This window comes from Sphaerodactylus townsendi, linkage group LG03 (assembly GCF_021028975.2).
Source record: "Sphaerodactylus townsendi isolate TG3544 linkage group LG03, MPM_Stown_v2.3, whole genome shotgun sequence".
In the NCBI taxonomy this organism is placed as follows: Eukaryota; Metazoa; Chordata; class Lepidosauria; order Squamata; family Sphaerodactylidae; genus Sphaerodactylus; species Sphaerodactylus townsendi.
In genome coordinates, this window is record NC_059427.1 from 173,186,145 (window position 1) to 173,204,727 (window position 18,583).

The following is an 18,583-nucleotide window of genomic DNA, read 5'->3' on the forward strand; positions in this document are numbered from 1 at the left end:
AGGAGTCCAAAGGAAGGATGTATGAAACACTATGCAGAGAATGAGATAGTGGGAGTGATAAGAGCTGAGAGAGAAGAATATCTGAGCACTTTGCCCAATTCTGGGAAAGCCGGATCTGAGATTCAGTTGGCCAACTGACAAGAATTTATTGTCGAAGGCTTTCACGGCCGGAATCACTGAGGTGCTGCGCGGTTTCCGGGCTGTATGGCCGTGTTCTAGCAGCATTCTCTCCTGACATTTCGCCTGCAGCCACAGATGCAAGCAAAACGCCAGGAGAGAATGCTGCTAGAACACGGCCATACAGCCCGGAAACCACACAGCACCTCAGTGACAAGAATTTCTTTCACAAACAGTGAATTTAGTATCCATGAGAATCCGCCATGCCACAGAATAACATTTGAAGTTCTATTTAACGTTTCTGTGGGTCAGTACTAAGTAATCTCAACAGAATCAGGGAATCGACACTGCTGGATTTTATATTTTGTTCTCTCTTTCTAGACACAAATGGCTTTAACAGTATGAGTCCAGATTATGTAAAAATAGCACCCTTATGTTTCCCTGTCCAGAATTGGTAGCTCAACTGCCTTCCTTTGCATCTGTCTGTATACATTTCAGATGAAGGGTCACATCTGGTGTCAACACCGGAGCACTTAGAACTAAATCCAACAGTGTGGATTCGACTCGGAATGAACAGCTCCAGGACTGGGTGCACAGAATAAGAATATGTGGAATTGCATTAGAACAGACCTGGGCATTATACGGCCCGTGGGGCCACATCCGGCCCGCCGGATGACCCTGACTGGCCCCCCTGCCTTGCTGGGGAGCAAGGCACCTTTGAAAGCCCCGCAGAAGCCGGTTGCCTTGGCTGCTGGCTTCTGCGGGGTTTTCAAAAGCGCCTCGCCCCCCTGCCTTTTGGCCCAGCCCTCCACAATATTTTCTGTTTCTTATGCGGCCCCATGGAAAAAATAATTGCCCACCCCTGCATTAGAACCAACTGGAGAAATTTCTTCCCAAAGTAGACTGTTATTTTGGGGTGGGTTTTTGTAAAAAATTTTAAAAGCTTATTTTAACAAAAAAAGTTTTTAAAAAAAACCAAATGTATTTAGTAATTTATTTTGTACATGCTAATTTCGGACACCACTTGCCTTGAAAGCCCCTCGCAGGATTTACTGAAAAGTCAGCTGCAACTTGACGGCACTTTAAACGCACATATTTTTGGACACGCTTGGGAAGATTTCAGCAATTATAATCCTGATTTAGGAAATTCTCATACTGAGAACTTTCAAGAATCCCTGTGATGCAGTGGTTGGCCTTGACTCAGCACAGAAAATTGACCATGAGCCTCCGACGAAGGGGCAGTGAACAAAGGGCACTTTCGCACCTGCAGAATAATGCACTTTCAATCCACTCTAACAATTGTTTGCAAGTGAATTTTGCTATTTCGCACAGTAACATCCAGCTGCAACGTGAATCGAAAGTGCATTATTCTGCATGTGCAAAAGTGCCCACAAGATTATAACCAGGCTGTGGTTTTCTTTGGTGTTTCTACGTTGAGGTGCCTAGCTAGACTTGCCAATTGTCAGAGATACCCAGCTTCCCAGCCATGACCATTTATGAACCAGAGCACGATCCAGGTTGGCGTTGAAACACATCTGGCAAACTTCTACTGATCGCGAACTGACTCCGATCAACTGACTCCGATCAATGCTCTTCCCCTTTCATGATAAGGCTGGCTGAAAGTGGGCCTCACAAGGCAAGGTGAGAATCTGAGTGGCAGGAGGCAGTGGAAGAGGAGAGCAGGTGAAGAAATCTCCACTAACCAGCCCATGTGTGGTTATTGCTAGAATCACAACAAGGCCGCCCCTAGGAAGACTAGAGGCACAGGTAAGCAGAGAGCTGGCTCTGGAAGCCTGGTAGAGTGTGGGAGGTTATTGGAGGTAGGAAGTATTAGCATAATTATAAGTAAGGCCAGTGTGGCTTTGTGGGGGACCGGGGCGTCTGCTGCTGGGACTTCTGCACGTTGGCTAGTAGTGCCCATCTCTGTGACACAGGCAGGTGTCTGGTGAGGTTGACATCACTTTTCCAGCTCAGCTCTCTGCTCTTTCCTGGACTCAGTCACCACCTGCAAGGGACAAACAGAGAGGCGACAGGGTTAAGACACCTGGCCAGCTGGGTACAGAACGAGTTATGCTGATCAGTTCACAAAATGGTAGTCAGGGCTGTGTGTATTCTATTATTTTGTGTAAGAGTGCCACACTGAGGGCACTTTATGCACTCACAATGCACTTTCAATGCACTTTGCAGTGGGATTTTACTGTGCAAAATCCACTTGCAAACAATTGTGAAAGTGGATTAAATGTGCATTATTTTGCACATGCAAAAGTGCTCTGAATTTTACAGAAGGTACAAAAATGAAACACCCTGAAATTTTTTTTCAAAAAAAGAAGCAAGATTCTAAGTCCTACATTCTGCAAATGTTGGTTTGATATACATGGATGACACCACTAAGTGGTTAGAGGTACGTTTTAGTCCCCTGAATAGCTCCATGTTCCTTCCCATTACTAGCACAAGAAGAATGAATTAGGCAAAAGCAGCTGACCTAATTCAAATAGCTTACATCATTTACACAGAACTCAGATTACCATTTCTTTAAAGCACAGAGTGCCCGCAGCCCTTATTTTAGGACTGGGAAAAGCTAAAATACAATCCCAACTCAACACATCAAGACATGAGATTCCCCTCAATTTGCCTCTCACAGGTAAAGTCACACAGTCTAGACTGGGGTGTCAAACTCATTTGTTACAATGGCCGGATATGACATACATATGACTGGGTCAGGCTGACCCCTGGGCAGGGTGAGTGGTTGCCTCAGCAGGTGGCACAGGGTGAGTGAGTGCCTAGACTGGCAAGGCCGCAGCAGGGAGGGGAGTTTCCTCGGCTAGCTCACAGGCCTAATAAGCCCTCTCAAAGGGCCGGATCCTTCCCCTGGGCCACATGTCTGACAGCCCTGATATAGACCACAGAGGACAGGCAGCAACAAGAACATACAAAACATACTCTTCCAGAAGAGATGGCTAAGTGAGAAGGTAAGGGAGAGAATTATACACCCTTCCTCCTAGCAAAACCTGATCTGGGCCTAAGTATGGTCCTCTCTATAGATATTCCGGCCACTTTTGTCCATGTCCACGCATCACATTCAAAGCCTTTGTCTCCTGCCGGAGAGGGTTAACATGCTCACCTCGCCATCTCGCGTCTCAATGGTTTTGATCAGAACCGTCTTCCTGGTATGAGTTTCTACAGGTGGCTCAGGCTCTGAAACTGCAGGGGTAGGAGGCCATGAGGAGAGAGGGCACAGCAGACTCAAAACCATCCCTTCTCTCTAACACAGACCTAGAAAGGTGATGCCAGGTGAGCTCCAAATGAACTGGAGGGGAAACAGGTGGGATGCTTTTCCACAGGGGAAAGCGGACTAAGCTCAGATTGGGTTTCAGAGGGCACAAGGGGGTTCTCCACAACGGAGCTTAGCAACCAATGTGCTGCCCTCTAGACCAAGAGGAAATCAGCTTTGGGTGAGGGACTGGTTGACAGGAAGCAAGTCTTAATAATATGCACACAAAAGTTCGCACAAACACAGTCTCTTATTTTCAAATGCCACCAAGCAGATCTCTGCATGTGCTCGTCCAGAAACGCACACGCATGAATAAACATGAAGCAAAATTTGCTTTCTGTCTCGACTGACAAGCTCACCTGTTGTTTTGATGCTGAGGGTTGACATGGATTGGACAGGCACTGCAATCCTGCAGGAAGCACAAAGTCAGAAGCAACCGGATCAGTTTCTGCAACCTGCTCCGTAAATATCCCCCCTGCTTTTAATATTGTTGTTCTTGATCCATTCTGTAATTGGCAGAAAGGAAAGGGGTTGAACTGTGCAAAACTGGAGTGAATTACTGGCCTTGGAAAACCCACCTGCTTTCCTCTCCCTCTAGCAATTTGCGGTAGGTTGCAATTTCAATGTCGAGGGCCATCTTGACGTTCAGTAGGTCCTGGTACTCCCGCAGGTGACGAGCCATCTCTTCCTTCATGTGCTGAATCTCCTGTTCCAGCCGTCCCACCGTATCCTGGTAGGAGTTCACCTCACCCCCATATTGGTCCTCCAGATCCCGCATCTGCCTCAGCAAGGCTTCATTCTGGGGGGTGGGGATGGGAGGCGCAAGTGACTTAAATGTGTCAAATGTAGGTGAGAGCTCTTGTATCTTTCCCTGAAAACCCCAATGTCAGACCCTAAAATCCTGCTCCTAATTTTCACATGAGTGGGGAAAAGCAAGCCAGCAGAACAGAGATCTTGGGATAGTTTCTGAAGCCGGGTTCAAGGGTCAATGCAGAGGAAGAATTTGGATTTATACCCCACCTTTCTTTCCTTTAAGATGACTCAAAGTGGCTTACAAGCTCCTTCCCTTCCTCTCCCCACAACAAACATCTTGTGAAGTAGGTGGGGCTGAGAGCTCTGAAGGATTGCTGGGTGGCCTTGGGGTAGTCACAGTTCTTCAGGACTCTCTCAGCCCCACCTGCCTCACAAGGTGTTTGTTGTGGGGAGAGGAAGAGAAGGAGTTCATAAGCCAATTTGAGACTATTTATGGTTGAGGAAAAGCAAGGTATAAATCCAAACTGATCTTCTCCTCCCACTCCCCCGCATGGGCCCTGCTGGGAGACTTTGGGCCAGTCAGTTCATTGGAACTCTTTCAGCCCCGCCTCCCTCACAAGATGTCTGTTGATGGGAGAGGACGGGAAGGAATTTGTAAGCCACTTTGAGACTCCTCGTGGTGGAGAAAAGCAGGGTGTAAATCCAAACTCTTCTCCTTCTCCTGCATGGAGAACTTTGGAACACAAAACCAGGGGGCCGAGCAAAGTGGCTGCCCCGGGAAAGCGGACAGGAGGTCCAGGACATCGTCTACTCACCGTTCCCTTGAGTCCGTCCACCTCGCAAGTGAGACTCTGGATTTGGCGCCGAGATTCGTTCATCTCCTGCTTGGCCTGGCGAAGGGCCTCGTGGTTCCGATTGGCTGCATCCGACAGGTCAGCAAACTGCAAGAAACAGGGAGGGTTAGAGCACAGCAGCAGGGAACCAGAACATAGCGCAGGGGTCTGCAACCTGCGGCTCGCCAGATGTTCAGGGGCTGATGGGATTTGTAGTCCATGAACATCTGGAGAGCCGCAGGTTGCAGACCCCTGACCATAGGCACAATCCTAAACAGAGCTGCATTCTTCTGATTCCACTGAAACCAACGGAATGGGCTTCAAAGGGTGCCACTTGATTTAGGACTGCATCGAGACCCTCCTGTCCCGCAGCTGTCCTGCTTCAGTGGAATGTAAACCATAATATGCACATATTGGTGAAAACAGACTTGTTTCTCCTGTTTGAGACATGCAAGGTTGCCTCTTTAGATTCAGCCCTCAGCAGTCTCAAAAGGGACAGACCTCCTGTGATGTGTGAATGCGCACAATGGAGAATCGTGGCATTTTTTTTTAATGAAAAGCAGCCTAGGAGGGCTGGAACTGCAAGCAGAGAAGTGGTGGGACACAACCCAATATACCAAACCAAAACCCAATTGGGATCTGATGGATGGATGGATATAATGTAATTTAACTGGATTTGTTTTTACGCTGCTATAGAATTTTAAGGGTTTTAATGTTATATTTATGTTTACTGTTGTTTTATTGCCTATGTGGCCTTGTACTCAGCTCAGAGCCCTTCGGGGGTTGAGCGGTCTAAGCATAAGCATAAGCATTTTATTGTCATTGTGCAAGCACAACGAAATTTACAGCAGCATTCCTCCCTGCACTATTAAGTGGCGTAGGAGGTTAAGAGCTCGTGTATCTAATCTGGAGGAACCGGTCCGATTCCCAGCTCTGCTGCCTGAGCTGTGGAGGCTTATCTGGGGAATTCAGATTAGCCTGTGCACTCCCACACATGCCAGCTGGGTGACCTTGGGCTAGTCACAGCTTCTCGGAGCTCTCTCAGCCCCACCTACCTCACAGGGTGTTTGTTGTGAGGGGGGAAGGGCAAGGAGATTGTCAGCCCCTTTGAGTCTCCTGCAGGAGAGAAAGGGGGGATATAAATCCAAACTCTTCTTCTTCTTTAATAAATAATAATAATATCCTGGAATGCAGCTGCCAGTCAAAGTAGGCAATGCAGACCTTGGTAGACTGAATCAGTAAAATGAACCTCCACGTGTTCATTCGATTGCTGTATTCTTTTTCCACCAGCCATTTTTTTCCTGTTCAAAAGCAGCAATGGAAAATGGCCAGTGGAAAAAAGAGTTAAACGAAGGTCTGTTTAGCTTATTTAAAAAGGTGGGTAAGGGGAGACATGATAGAGGGCTGTAAAATTATGCACAGTGTAGAGAAGGTGGACAGAGAGGAGGTTCCTCCCTCTCTTACAATACTAGAACACGGGGTCATCTTATGAAACTGAAGCATGAGAAATTCACAAGAGACAGAAGGAAGCATTTTTTCACAAAGCACCCAATTAAACGGTGGAACTCTCTGCCCCAGGATGTGGTGATGGGCAGCAACTTGAAAGGCTTTAAGAGGGAAGTAGACATGAAGGGGGCTGGACGATGGCCCTTGGGGTCTCTTCCAACTCTATGATTCTATAATGATTCCGTGAAGGATAGTGCTATCCATGGCTACTAGCCAAAATGGCTATTAGTCATGATGCTCACGCATTCTCTCCAGTATCAGAGGGGCACGCAGGAGAATGCTGCAGCACAAGCAGACTAACACTGCTGCAGTTGTCTCATTTGTTGGCTTCCCAGAAGCACCTGGTTGGCCACTGTGGGAACAGAGTGCCGGACTTGATGGACCTTGGTCTGATCCAGCAGGGTTATTCTTATATTCTTAACAACATCACTCCCACCATTTCTCTGCCCAAAAGCACAGCAGCCCAAGACAAACGTGAGGACTGAGAAACGCAATGGCTTGTAGCATGTGGTTTGGTCGTCACACTTTCTATCATCTGCTTTGGGGAGCAGCTCTGTTTCATTCAGTTCCCCTACAAATCTTCTACAGAACTAATTTCAGCATATTTTGGAAACAGATCTTCCCATCTGGACACATGCATGGAGGCTGCTGTTCTGCAAGGGGGTGCATGTGTGTGTCGGAGAAAGAGAATTTCCCTCCAACTCAGCATCCAGATGGTGAAGCTGCCACAACAGCTGGACACCAAGGAACCCTTATCTGGTGGGTAAATGCACCAGACAACAGTGTCTGGCTTCCCAAGACAAAAGTTCAGGGCTGCGGTTCCAAGTTTTCTGCCTGCCATGCTTCAGATCCCCTGCCCTTACCTTCCAGCACACTAAGTGTACATTCAACAAGGAGCTGTGGCTAGCCTTGTCAACTACATCAGCATGGTTCTCAAAAAAAAAGTTTGCTGTGTCATGATATAAAAATAGAGATAAAAGTTCACTAAAGGGTCATTTCAAGTTAGCAGAAGTTTGCCAACCCCAAAGGCCGGAGACAGTCAGTCTAGGGGCAAGAAGGAGCAGTTAACCTTGAACATGATTGGTTAGTTCAACTGTAACTCTAGACCAATGAGAGGCTGTTGCCTGGATGGGGAAAAGTATCCAGTTGGATGTATGCTTTGTATATGCTATGCGAAGTTCAGATAGTTGAGACATAGTCTGAGTTCTGTGTGTGTGTAACTTTGTTATAGCTGAAGAGTTCTGTATAGTATTATAGTCTTGTATAGCATAGACTTATGTAACCTTGCAACTGCTAAAGTAAAAGACTCCCTATGGAAAGAACGTCTTGCGTGGAGAATATTCTTTTCCATGAGTATTAGGAGGTTGCAGTGAGTGCAAGAAGACTTCTCATCTTACCAGAGTGACTCCGCTTTAAACTCTGCTGATATGCTGCATGCTCTCTTTTAGCTTACATGGAAATCTGTTATGTACACACAAACACCAATGTAATATATTGAATGGCCCTTAAAGGCAGCCAGGCCAGTATTAGCAACAGAGGAATACTGACATAAAAGTTTCTAAACAGCTGTAGGTCAATTGGAATAATGATGTAGCAGCTCTGAGAAACTGCAGCAAAACCTTACTCCTGTAACTCTGGGGCCTGGGGTGAAACCACTTCCTGCTTTTTTGGCTATGTCCACTCTTGCACTGACTATCTACCTATCACACTTGTATCCTCCCCTTCCTCCAATGATCTAAACAGGGTTCCCCCATTCAAATTATCTTTTCAAAAACCCTATGAAACATATTAGCTCTGAGAGACTCTATGCCCCCCAGTGAGTTTCATGGTACTACACAGAACCAATTCAGGCCTTTCTGGTCCTCACCCAACACTCCCCATTACACTACTGAGAGCCAGCATGGTGTAGTGGTTAAGAGCAGGTGTATTCTAATCTGGAGAACTGGGTTTGATTCCCCACTCCTCCACCTGAGTGGCAGAGGCTTATCTGGTGAACCAGATGTGTTTCCGCACTCCTGCATTCCTGCTGGGTGACCTTGGGCTAGTCACAGTTCTTCGGAACTCTCTCAGCCCCACCTACCTCACAAGGTGTCTGTTGTGGGGAGAGGAAGGGAAAGGAACTTGTAAGCCGCATTAAGTCTCCTTACAGGAGAGAAGGGTAGGATATAAATCCAAACTCCTCTTCTTCTACATTGCTCTCTGTGAATGCATGTCCCGTCCCACCCTTATGCCCTGCTTGCTGTGCCCAATTTAGACACCTTGGATTTGTACCACTCTTCAGCTTCCTGCAGATTCTTGACAGCGATGCTCTCGTACTGGGTGCGGATATCTCGCAGAGCAGCCGTCAAGTCCGGTTTGGCCTGCTCCACCTCCACTTGCACCTGCTGCTGGCTGTGCATGCTCACTTGCATGTCGTTTAGCTCCTGCAAGCATCAAGACAAGTCAGGCATCTTTAAAAATGCATCCCACAAAAGCAACACGGGCGTACATAGTTTTATGGGTGTGCTGTCACATGTGTGAATTGTGCTTAGTGGCAATCATACATGAGACAGCACACCCATGAAACAAGGTGCATGAAACACAAAGGAGCGTATCCGCTAGCACAGGGGTCTGCAACCTGCGGCTCTCCAGATGTTCATGGACTACAATTTTCACTACCTCCCTTCCAGCATGGCCAATTGGCCATGCTGGCAGGGGCTGATGGGAATTCTAGTCCATGAACATCTGGAGAGCTGCAGGTTGCAGACCCCTGCACTAGCATATCTGCCAACTGTACCTACGGACAAGAATATTATGGAGCATGATTGGAGTAGCTCATGAAAAGCAAACAAGGAGTTCATAGCGGCACCCATAGATAAGCCACAATCAAAAGAGGAGGATCACAAGACATATGCCCACCACCAGCAGATACATCAAGCAGACCGAAGAAAAAAGGAAAATGAACTTCAGAGACAATCGGCTCCATGTAAAGATCTCTTAGCTGGATCAGGCTTGCAAACCTACAGTGATAATCCCATGGATGCAAGTTGCTCTGTTGCGCCACCAAAGATTGAAGCTTGGAATGTAGCTACAATGCTGTTATTTGCCACTAGATGGGGCATAAGCCACATGGCTTGTGTGTGCGTAAAGTGCTGTCAAGTCCCAGCCAACTTATGGTGATCCCTTGGGGTTTTCAAGGCAAGAGACTTTCCGAGGTTGCTTCCCATTGCCTTCCTCTGCATAGTGACCTTGGAATTCCTTGGTGGTCTCCCATCCAAAGACTAACCATGACTGATCCTGCTTAGCTTCCAAGAACTGGCAAGGTCAGGCTGGCCTGGCCCACCCAGGCCCACAAAAATCAAAGAGCTTTGGATGGGATCCAACATCACAATCTCTCCCTCCCTATCAAACCCATCCACAAATTGGTTCCCCACCCTGGGACATGGACAATATATACCCCAACATTTCCTTCTCTCTGGACACAGTGTGTAACAGACTTCCCTCCGTGATACACCTCTGAAGGTGCCAGCCACAGATGCAGGCAAAACGTTACGAACAAGATCCACCAGACCACAGCCACACAGCCCGGAAAACTCACCAGAACCAGTTGAATCTGGCTGTGAAAGCCTTCGACAATACAACCAACCACATTTCTTCTAATGCAGGCCCAATTCCACTGCTTCTTCTACAGCCCTTACCTCCTTCCAAGGCTCCCCTGGGGAGCATGCTACTACCATGGCTAGCCGCTGGGTTGGGAGAGGCACGCGGTAATTGCCAAGTGAATACAGAAGACAGCCACCAGCCTCAAGCAATCAGAGGAGGCAGCAACAACCAGAAGTGTCCCACCTGTCCAATAGGATGGGTCAATTTTAGAGCGCTCTGCTAGATTCTCAAGACTTTCTACACCAACCAGGCAAAGGAGGATATCGACATCCAGGAACTGGGGACATTATCTCCTGCCCTTGATGCTAGTACCTTTATTGCCTTACCTCTTCATGCAGTTTCTTGAGGAATTCAATCTCATCCATAAGGGACTCAATCTTGCGCTCCAGCTCCAGGCGAGAAAGGGTGGCATCGTCTACATCCTAGCATGCCATGGGAAGGGGAGAACCAGAATCAGAATCGCGACAAGCAGCCCCTTCTCTTTCACGTACAATGTGTCAAGGGAAGCAGGCAAAATGCCCACCCGCCACACTTCAACAGCCTGGTCGGCAGAAGCAGCAGCAGACGGAGCATGAGGCCTTAATTCAGCACAATGGACAGCTCACACGTTATCTGAAATGGAACTGAACAGGTGAGTTTCACAGTGCTAACAGAGCCTCCAGTGCTAATTGCTGGAGCAGAGCAAGGCCCCACCAAAAAAGCTTGCCCACATGACAGTGAAAGAGGATACAAGCCGGAGAACGTTTGGTGAGCCTTCCTATCCACAAGCAAAAAGGGAGCACGAGGGAGCATGCTTCTTTTGCTCCGCTCCATCTGCTTACCTTGCGGAACAGGACCAGATTGTTTTCCGCTTCTTCGCGCTTGTGCATCTCTTCATCCATCCTGCAGGAGCCAGAGAGCAGCAGAAGGTAAGAAACAGGGCTAATGATTGTTCACTGTTGCATTGACCACACTGACCTCGCTGTAACCCCGTCTATCTATGATTATGCTCTGACTTATCTCACACACTCCAATGCCCCCTTTTCTATGCCAGACAAAACTGACAGCAACACAGCAGCCTAAATTACCTCGTGGCCGGAACAGAGTTTTCCTGAACCATGAGAGACAAAGGCTAGTAGATTCTACCCCGGGATTTGGCCAGAGAAGCATCTCTGGGCCATGGAATGAGGACAAAGGGAATCTAAAAGGAACGTGCTTAGCTGAGAAATCTCTGTAACTAAAGTTTATTTATTTCTTTTGATTTGAATTTTCACAATAAAAATCCTTGAGAACTCAGCTGGTGTGGAGTTTTGGAGCAAAGAACCCAGGTATTACAGGAACCAAGCTTGGCCCCCTCAGGTTTGGTTGCATGACATGGTGCAGATAGATTTGCAAGCAGGTTGCAGTCTGGGAGGAGACTGTGAGGTCCCTTTGGAGCACTGGGACAGCTGAAGGATTGTTTGAAACCTTGCAGTGCACGGGGAGAACTAGACATACACCATGAGCCCTGGAAGTACCATTGAGGTGAGGCTATTACCTGGGTGCTGATTACCTCAGTCGTTTTAGGAGTGATTTGCGTTATTTCTAAATTACACAATATCTGGACCTAGATTCAAGTTTGTTTGAGCTGCGTTTATTTTGTATATATATATACGACAACTGTCTTCAGTTATGTTTTGAATGTTTGTAGTTAGAGAATCCCAGCAATATAAGACTAGAGAGTCTATTTTCAAGCCGCTCTGCTTTCTGTTTGCTTATAGAGAAATTTGCTGTTCTTCTGAGACGTTTATAAGTGATTCAGCTGTTTGGGCTGCGAACCACACAACATAATTGTGTTTTCATCCTTTCCTCAGCAGCCTGCATCTTCCTTAATTCCTACCAGATTATCACTACATCAAATAAACTTCTCCAGCTCCCTAGCATTTATTTAATGTGCACTATGTACAATATAGAAGGGGTGATGGAAGCCCCCACCTAGAGGAGTTGCTTGTATTAGATCAGGGGTGTCCAACTCTGGTGCCCCAGATGTTCATGGACTACAATTCCCATCAGCCCCTGCCAGTATGGTCAATTGGCCATGCTGGTAGGGACTGATGGGAATCTAAAAGAGTTTGTTCATGTGATATGACTACGGTTGAAACACTTGGCCATTCTTTGTTTCTATGCCCTGAATACAATAAGATACGCATGAAATACATGAATTCCATTTTCTTGCAATGTTCTCAGTGGCATGAGTGTTATAAGATACCCAATCTCCTGAACAGCTCTTATGTGCTCTTTTGTGAAACTGTTGCAAATTTCATACTGGAAATTAGTAGTTTTAACTACATTTCTTAACCTTGTTTTGTTTTAAAATTTTGTCCTGTTTTATATGCCAATAAAGGCTTGTGTTGTGACTGATGGGAATCATAGTCCAGGAACATCGGGGGTGCCAGAGTTGGGCATCCCTGTATCGATAAGAAAGACTGGAGGGAAGCAAGAGGTTGACCAATAACAACATTAACTGGGGTATGGAAAAATTGGTTGATAGGGGAGACAGAGAGAAATTAACTCTGGAAAGGCTTTGCCAGAAGCACTTTGCAGACTTTGGTTTCATTAAAAACCTTCTATCGGGTGTGGAGAGTTAAATGTTTTCCTGGAGAAAAGAGATGTTTTCAAAGCCGCTTCTCACCATACCTTCTCCTGCCGCCTTCCATCCATCCTACCCTGGCTGACTCAGGAGGAGGAAAGGATGGGGAAGACGCAGTTCTGTCATTTTGCAGGCATAAAGGGCCACGCCCATTTCTCTCCCAGCCTTTGGATCCTTACAATAGTCTGTACTCGTTCTCTCCCGCCCCCCCCCCCCCATATCCCCTCGCTTCAGCCATGCCAGGATGCCGAAATAGAAATCCCACCCCACAGGGCCTTGGGGAATGCAGTCACCATTTTTCTGTCCTACAGTTTTGTTCCTTTTTTTAAAATAATGCATCATGCTGGACCCCCCCAAGTACCACCTGGTAAGACCAGCGCGCTGCCCGACCACATCACAAGCATCCGTTTGATATCCTTTTCGTGACTATGTTTGCCGACTGCACAACCTCTGTGACATGCAGAGACCTTCCACTAAAGGGATTCTTGGTACAGCGTTCTTCCTTGCTACACCCTATTGCTACACTGTCCCACAATCACTCTGTTTTCCCCTTCCCCATCTAGACACCCTACAGCTGCAACAGAACTGTAGAAGGGTCCAACTTTATCAGACACCAATCTCTCTTGTCATTCTCTGACGTCATCTGGGGGGGTTCAGTCCAGCCATTATTCCTTTCTGCCCCGCCCCACAGGGTCAGATCTTCCTCCCCGTTTCTGTATATGCCTTCCCACCCTTCTGCATCCGAATGGTGGATGCAGAACCCCACTCCTATACATGCACAGCATCCCACTGGAGGAGATCTGTTCCAACTATAGGTTTTCGTCTCCCACAGGCCACTCAAGGATCCATCAGCAAATATATTTCTTTGCCATGCACATCAACCCCTCTTCAAGTTCTGAAAGTCATCTTTCATTACACAGGCCATTAAAACGCTACTTACTGTGCTGCACACAAAGTAGATTCCCTATTTCAGATATGAGCTGCCCATCCACAGGCCCATGAGCAGAACACTGATTTACCCCTTAAGAACATAAGAAAGAGCCTGCTGGATCAGACCAGAGTCCATCCAGTCCAACACTCTGCTACTCGCAGTGGCCCACCAGGTGCCTTTGGGAGCTCACATGCAGGATGTGAAAGCAATGGCCTGCTGCTGCTGCTGCTCCCAAGCACCTGGTCTGCTAAGGCATTTGCAATCTCAGATCAAAGAGGATCAAGGTTGGTAGCCATAGATCGACTTCTCCATAAATCTGTCCAAGCCCCTTTTAAAGCTATCCAGGTTAGTGGTCATCACCACTTCCTGTGGCATCATATTCCAAACACCAATCACAAGTTGCATGAAGAAATGTTTCCTTTTATTAGTCCTAATTCTTCCCCCCAGCATTTTCATTGTATGCCCCCTGGTTTTTGTATTGTGAGAGAGAGAGAAAAATTTCTCTCTGTCAACATTTTCTACCCCACGCATAATTGTATAGACTTCAATCATATCCCCCCTCAGACGTCTCCTCTCCAAACTAAGGAGTCCCAAACACTGCAGCCTCTCCTCATAAGGAAGGTGCTCCAATCCCTCAATCATCCTCGTTGCCCTTCTCTGCACTTTTTCTATCTCTTCGAAAAACCCTTCCATTTGTCTGTCCACATTCTCCATCCAGAGTGGGAGCACAAATAAACTACTGAATCACCCTTTGAAGTCTGGGGACGTATTTCAGGAATCCTGGCTGGACTCAAAACTATCCTAACCCTGAGCCTCCAATTCCTGGAATCCCTTTTTCAGCATTGGGGGTATAGTCAAGGAAACCCAGATTTGAGGGTTACCATTAAACCCTTTTTCAGTAAAGGAGTTACCCTGGCCTATATGGCTGAATTCTCACTCTCATTAAAGGGAAGGCTAGAATGCCAAATAAAAACAGGTCTGGTTGCTAAGCAGCAATTCAGTATTTGTATTAGACCTGATCAGACTATTTAGTCAATGTGATGGAGAATTAATTTACAAATTGTCATATCACATGTAGATAAATTATTGTTGTGGGCTTTCCAGGCTGCGTGGCCTTGGTCTGGTAGATCTTGTTCCTAATGTTTCGCCTACATCTGTGGCTGGCATCTTCAGAGGTGTACCAGAGAGAGAAGTGTGCACTTCACCTCTGAAGATACCAGCAAAGGAAGAAATTACATTTTGAAATACACCCTGACACTTCTCTTGTGCTCATCACTGGATTATTCCTTCTCTACTGCTCTGGGTTAGAGCTAGAATTCACATGGGTTCTGGGTAATCAGTCATCCATGTGCGACTCTCTTTTGGGTTCAGTTCCCAGCTCTGAAGCACCCACCACCTAAACCCCACATGAACCCATGAGATCTAATCCTCTCCCCAATTCAGGAACCTTGATGCTCTACTGTGAACAGTTAAAAGTCTTCTCCCAGGGACAACAGTAGTCCGGTGTCTAAAAGCGACTAGTGATCAAGCATGTCTGGAAGCCCTCTCTCACCTACTGCCAGACTGACACAAAACTATTGGTTGATGCTACTGTGTACTCGCCATATGCTCAGAGATGCCCTCTTCATGATTATTCCACTTGTTTCCAGAAACTGGAAACTCTGGCACTCAGCTCAAACAGCCAGGGGCTGAGCCCAGATCAGATAGGCTTCCTAACTCTCCACCCTCCACAGAGCCCTAAGGCAGAAACCAAAGTTGATTCAGTCTGGTGGTTCATTCCAGCCACTATTCCCCACCCCACCAGATCTTCCTCCCCATTTCTGCATACTAGAGTCCAAACAGCCAAACGGTGGAAGCAGAACCCTAACCCCCATGGACGTAGGAGGGGGGGGGTTCTCGGGTTTGACCCCACCCATTCATGTCTGAAGCTCCGCCCCTCCGTTTGTGGGTTTTTAAAACATTTTAGTGCTTTTTTGGTTTTTGGCCTGCAGGGGGCGCATTGTTTGGGCTAGCAGCACCAAACTTTCAGGGATTGTTTGGGGGACTCTCCTGATGATACTACCTGGGTTTGGTGAGGTTTGGTTCAGGGGGTCCAAAGTTATGGACTCCCAAAGGGAGTGCCCCCATCCTCCATTGTTTCCAATGGGAGCTAATAGAAGATGGGGGCTACACTTTTGAGGGTCCATAACTTTGGACCCCCTGAACCAAACTTCACCAAACCTGGGTGGTTTCATTAGGCGAGACTCCTAAAGATACCCTGAAAGTTTGGTGCTTCTAGCTTAACCATTACACCCCTGACAGCAGGCACCCCTCAAATTTCCCCAGATTCTCCTTTTAAATCCACCCCCTTCAGCATGGATTTAAAGGGAGAATCTGAGGTCCTCAGTTTAGAAGAAGAAGAGTTTGGATTTATACCCCCCCTTTCTCTCCTGCAGGAGACTCAAAGGGGCTTACAATCTCCTTGCCCTTCCCCCTCACAACAAACACCATATGAGGTAGGTGGGGCTGAGAGAGCTCCGAAAAGCTGTGACTAGCCCAAGGTCACCCAGCTGGCATGTGTGGGAGTGCACAGGCTAATCTGAATTCCCCAGATAAGCCTCCACAGCTCAAGTGGCAGAGCAGGGAATCAAACCCGGTTCCTCCAGATTAGAATGCACCTGCTCTTAACCACTACGCCACATTGAAAGTGATGCTGTTTCAGGGTGGGGGATAATTCACCCCAAAACAGCATCACTTTCAATGTTGTTTACCTAAGGACCCCAGATTCTCCCTTTAAGGTGGATTTAAAAGGAGAATTTGGGCTCACTAGTTTAAACACCATTGAAAGTGATGCTGTTTCGGGGTGGATTCCAGCATCACAGTGGCGGCGGCGGCGGCGGCGGCGGCGGCGGCGGGGGGGGGGGGGGCAACTCAGATTTTGCACCAGGCTCCATTTTCCCTCTATGCCTCTACCCAGTGGGGAGGACAGGGCAGGGGAGTCTGCCATCCCTGACCTTGGAGAGCTGCTTTTATAAGCACTGGGCCAGGGGCGGGGCTTGGAGAAGAGTGGCCATGCTCTAGGGGCGGGTGGGGGTGTGGCCCTCAGAGGTCCTCAGTTTAGAAGAAGAAGAGTTTGTATTTATATCCCCCCTTTCTGTCCTGTAGGAGACTCAAAGGGGCTGACAATCTCCTTGCCCTTCCCCCCTCACAACAAACACCCTGCGAGGTAGGTGGGGCTGAGAGAGCTCAGAAGAGCTGTGACTAGCCCAGGGTCACCCAGCTGGCATGTGTGGGAGTGCACGGCCTAATCTGAATTCCCCAGATCAGCCTCCATAGCTCAGGCGGCAGAACTGGGAATCAAACCCGGTTCCTCCAGATTAGATACATGAGCTCTTAACCTCCTACGCCACTGCTGCTCCTGTATAATATTTTATAATATTTTGATATTTTTTATAATTATCATATTTTTTGACACTGTCATAAACCTTTCTTATACAAGCTGTTGTACCCTTCTCATCCTTGGTGTTATCAATCTCCATTGGCGTCGGTTACACTGCCATAACGCACTGCAGTCTCCAAACAACCCTGCAGGGATTTTCCTTGCACTCCATTTCAGAATAATACTATCTTAAAGCCAATAACTCGTCACCAGCATTGCTTTCTGTGCTGACTTTGTCAGGACTTCACTGAAGTGGATCCCAGTGGTGCAGGTGTGGGATTGGGGGGGGGGGGGGGGTTCACAAGCAGACCAGCCTAGGACCTCTGCTCATCCAAGTCCCAGGCTGCCAACCTGCAGAGGGGCACTAGGTGGGGGGAGGGGGGCTCACAAGCTGACCAGCCTAGGACCCCTGATCATCCAAATGTGGCACTGCCCACCCACTACCTGCAGGGGACACCAGGCAGCCCCACCCCCTCCCCTGCGCTCACCTGTGCTTGAGTGCGGCCAGGTCCTCGGCCAGGTTGTCCCTGTCGACCTGCAGGCGGTCGCGGTCCCTGCCCAGCGCCTCCACCTGGGCGCGCAGCTCGCGCAGCTCCCCCTGGCATAGGTCCCCGGCGCGGACGGGCTCCTTGGCGCGGGCCTGGCCCAGCTCGGCGCGCAGGGCGGCGTTCTGCGTCTCCAGGTAGCGCACCTTCTCGATGAAGCTGGCGAAGCGGTCGTTCAGCTCCTGCAGCTCCTGCTTCTCGTTGCTGCGCGTGGCCAGGAACTCCTGGTTCAGCGCCTCGGCCACCGAGAAGTCCAGCTTCTCGGCGCCGTAGACGCGCGCCGGCGTGCTGGAGCGCAAGAGCGCGGCGCCCCCGCGGTAAGAGCGCGCCGAGGAGGCCCCGGGCGAGGGCGCGCTCAGCAGCCGCGCGGCCGACGACGAGGAGGAGGCGAAGCGGGCGGACGAGTAGGACACCGGCGACAGCATCGGCGACGGCCCGAAGGCGCGGCGGTAGGAGGTGGCGCGGCTGCCGCTGGAGTAGCTCATGGCTGCGCAAAGAGGCACGAGGAGCGCGGCGAGGAGAGAAGGAGCAGAGGAAGGAAGGCTCGCGGGGGGCGGGCGAGGCGGCTTTATAGGCGCCCCAGACGGGCGGGGAGGGGCCACCGCAGGCTCCGCCCGTCTTGGATGCCGCCCAGAGCCCCGCATTGCAGCCCCGCCGGCGGGGAGAGGGAACCACCCAAGCCCGGGCGGTCCGAGGGGCGAGGCAAGGAGAGGCCTTTGCCAAGGGGGAGGGGAATGGAGCCTGCGGGTTAGCTGAGGGCTGAGCGGTTCTTTGCGGGGGGGGGGGGCATCGACTGGGGGCTGCTGGACGCCGCGGCCCAGGTTGGAGGGGTTATGGGAACGCGTGGGCTCGAGCATAGGGCCCCCACATGCTCATCTATACATGATGTGACAGTGACTTGCTGTCAATAAATGAATAAATATTATGCTACACTGTAGAGATCTGCAATGGGAAAAGGC

At 48.8% G+C, this 18,583-nt stretch overlaps 1 protein-coding gene across 2 annotated transcripts; it reads right to left on the reverse strand.

Moving 5' to 3' along the window:
* Positions 1–1,097: 1,097 nt before the first annotated feature.
* Positions 1,098–18,186, reverse strand: PRPH (peripherin). Of its 2 annotated transcripts, XM_048488558.1 has the most exons (9): positions 17,568–18,186; positions 10,944–11,004; positions 10,449–10,544; positions 8,739–8,903; positions 4,957–5,082; positions 3,967–4,187; positions 3,748–3,797; positions 3,239–3,318; positions 1,098–2,122 (listed from the first exon to the last, which is right to left on the reverse strand). In XM_048488558.1, the coding sequence occupies exons 1-9, from the start codon at positions 18,107–18,109 to the stop codon at positions 2,075–2,077; spliced, it is 1,389 nt and encodes a 462-aa protein (XP_048344515.1). In that variant the 5' UTR covers positions 18,110–18,186; the 3' UTR covers positions 1,098–2,074. The 2 variants fall into 2 exon arrangements, with proteins under 2 accessions (XP_048344515.1, XP_048344514.1); XM_048488557.1 differs by lacking the exon at positions 3,239–3,318 and having other exon boundaries at positions 17,568–18,185.
* Positions 18,187–18,583: the final 397 nt, after the last annotated feature.

Bases quoted from the DNA above. Each gene is read 5' to 3' on its own strand.
- PRPH (XM_048488558.1), bottom strand. From the start codon at position 18,109: ATGAGCTACTCCAGCGGCAGCCGCGCCACCTCCTACCGCCGCGCCTTC. The intron at 8,904-10,448 runs GTAAGGCAATAA...TGATGCTTGCAG, and splicing joins TCAAGAAACTGCATGAAGAG to GAGCTAAACGACATGCAAGT. The intron at 3,798-3,966 runs GTGGGTTTTCCA...TGCTTCCTGCAG, and splicing joins CTAGAGGGAGAGGAAAGCAG to GATTGCAGTGCCTGTCCAAT.